The 1,326-nt window shown below is 73.3% G+C and overlaps 1 protein-coding gene across 1 annotated transcript in view; it reads right to left on the bottom strand.

Moving 5' to 3' along the window:
* PPP1R7 (protein phosphatase 1, regulatory subunit 7) overlaps window positions 1–243 on the bottom strand; it is a 39,300-nt gene extending 39,057 nt beyond the window's left edge. Inside the window, exon 1 of the mRNA XM_008578370.1 lies at window positions 152–243. Coding sequence (XP_008576592.1) covers window positions 152–203 — 52 coding nt within the window. The 5' untranslated portion in view covers window positions 204–243. The remainder of the gene's footprint in view (window positions 1–151) is intronic.
* Between the last annotated feature and the right edge of the window lie 1,083 nt (window positions 244–1,326).

The following is a 1,326-nucleotide window of genomic DNA, read 5'->3' as shown; positions in this document are numbered from 1 at the left end:
TCCCCGGGGTCCGCAGCCTCCCCCGCTCCGCCGAGCCCGGCTGGCGGCTGGCAGCTGTCAAGGAGGCAGCGCGCGACCGTGGCCGGAGGCCGAGTCCCCCCCGGGCAGGGGCAGTGCCGGTCGCCTCACCCCGCCCGCAGGGGCCGCTCACCCTCCATCATCTCCTGCGACTGTTGCTGCCCCGCGCCGCGCTCCGCCGCCATGTTGGCTACTCTCCCCTTTCCGGAATCTGTCGCCTCAGGACCGTCGGCCAATCAGAGCTCCGGCTCCGCGCGAGCCGGCCAATGGCACACATTGCAGCGGCTCCAGCCCCGGCGCGCCTGCGCGGGCCCGGCGCCTCATGGGAGTCGTAGTTCACCGCGAGGCCGCCGGCCCCTCCACCCTGGGGCGGTGATTTGAGGCGGGAGCCACGGCTCCCGGAGGCGAGAAGCTAAGAAGGAAGGCGGGGGCGGAGAGGCCCTGGGCCCGCGGGCCGGCTCACATGCATACCGCCTCCGCTAGTCCCGCTGGCCGCGTCTGTACGATGGGCCGAGCGGCAGAAGTCGCGGCTCTCTCCCTGCGTCCCCGCGCGGGTCTCGGCCGTGCGGCAGGCTGTCTGCCCTCGATCTCAGCGAAGGGCGGGCAACTGCGGGCGCCGCGGCCTGCGTCGGCCCCTAAGGCCCGCGGGTCCGCGGGGAAGCTGCCCCGCGTCCGACGAAGGGCGAGCCCCACGCCGCTCACCCTTCTCGATCCCGAAGCGGGAGGAAGCGGCGTCTGGGCGGGTGGCGAAGTCCCGCATCCCTTTTGGCTCCTCCGAGGCGCCGTAGGGGGCGTCCGGTGCGTCCCTAGCAACCGTTAGCGCGGGCTTCTCGGCGCTGTCTCTCCGAGTCCCGCCCACAGGCACCCCTGGTTGGCCCGAGGGGCTTGTCAATCGGCGCTCTGCGCTCTGCTATTGGCCGGTGGGGCTGGATGCGCAGTCGGCTGCCTCCCTCCGTATGAACTGAGTTTGGCGGCACGACCCTCATCCTCTCCAGGTAAGATACCTGCACTCCGCGGTTTTCCGAGGGCGCTCTGCCGGCCCCTTGGCCCGGCCTTCGGACGAGCCCAACCCCCGGACCCTGGCGCCCCGAGCGCCCCCCGCGCGCCTCCGAGTCTGCGTGCCGGCCGTTCAACTCCTTCCCTGGGCTCCATCCCTGGGTCGCGGCCCGGGTGGCGGGGTTCGGGCCGTTTGCCCCGGGCCGCGTCGCACACGCTGGGGTCCCCCGCCCTGCACACCGGGGACCCTCTTCCCCACACTGGGGGACCCGCCCCCCACACTGGGGGCTGCCTTCTCCGCACACTGGGACA

The sequence above is a fragment of the Galeopterus variegatus genome, unplaced genomic scaffold (assembly GCF_000696425.1).
Source record: "Galeopterus variegatus unplaced genomic scaffold, G_variegatus-3.0.2 Scaffold1671, whole genome shotgun sequence".
Lineage (NCBI taxonomy): Eukaryota > Metazoa > Chordata > Mammalia > Dermoptera > Cynocephalidae > Galeopterus > Galeopterus variegatus.
The sequence above is the reverse complement of the archived record's forward strand: the minus strand, read 5'-3'. Positions and strand labels throughout refer to the sequence as shown.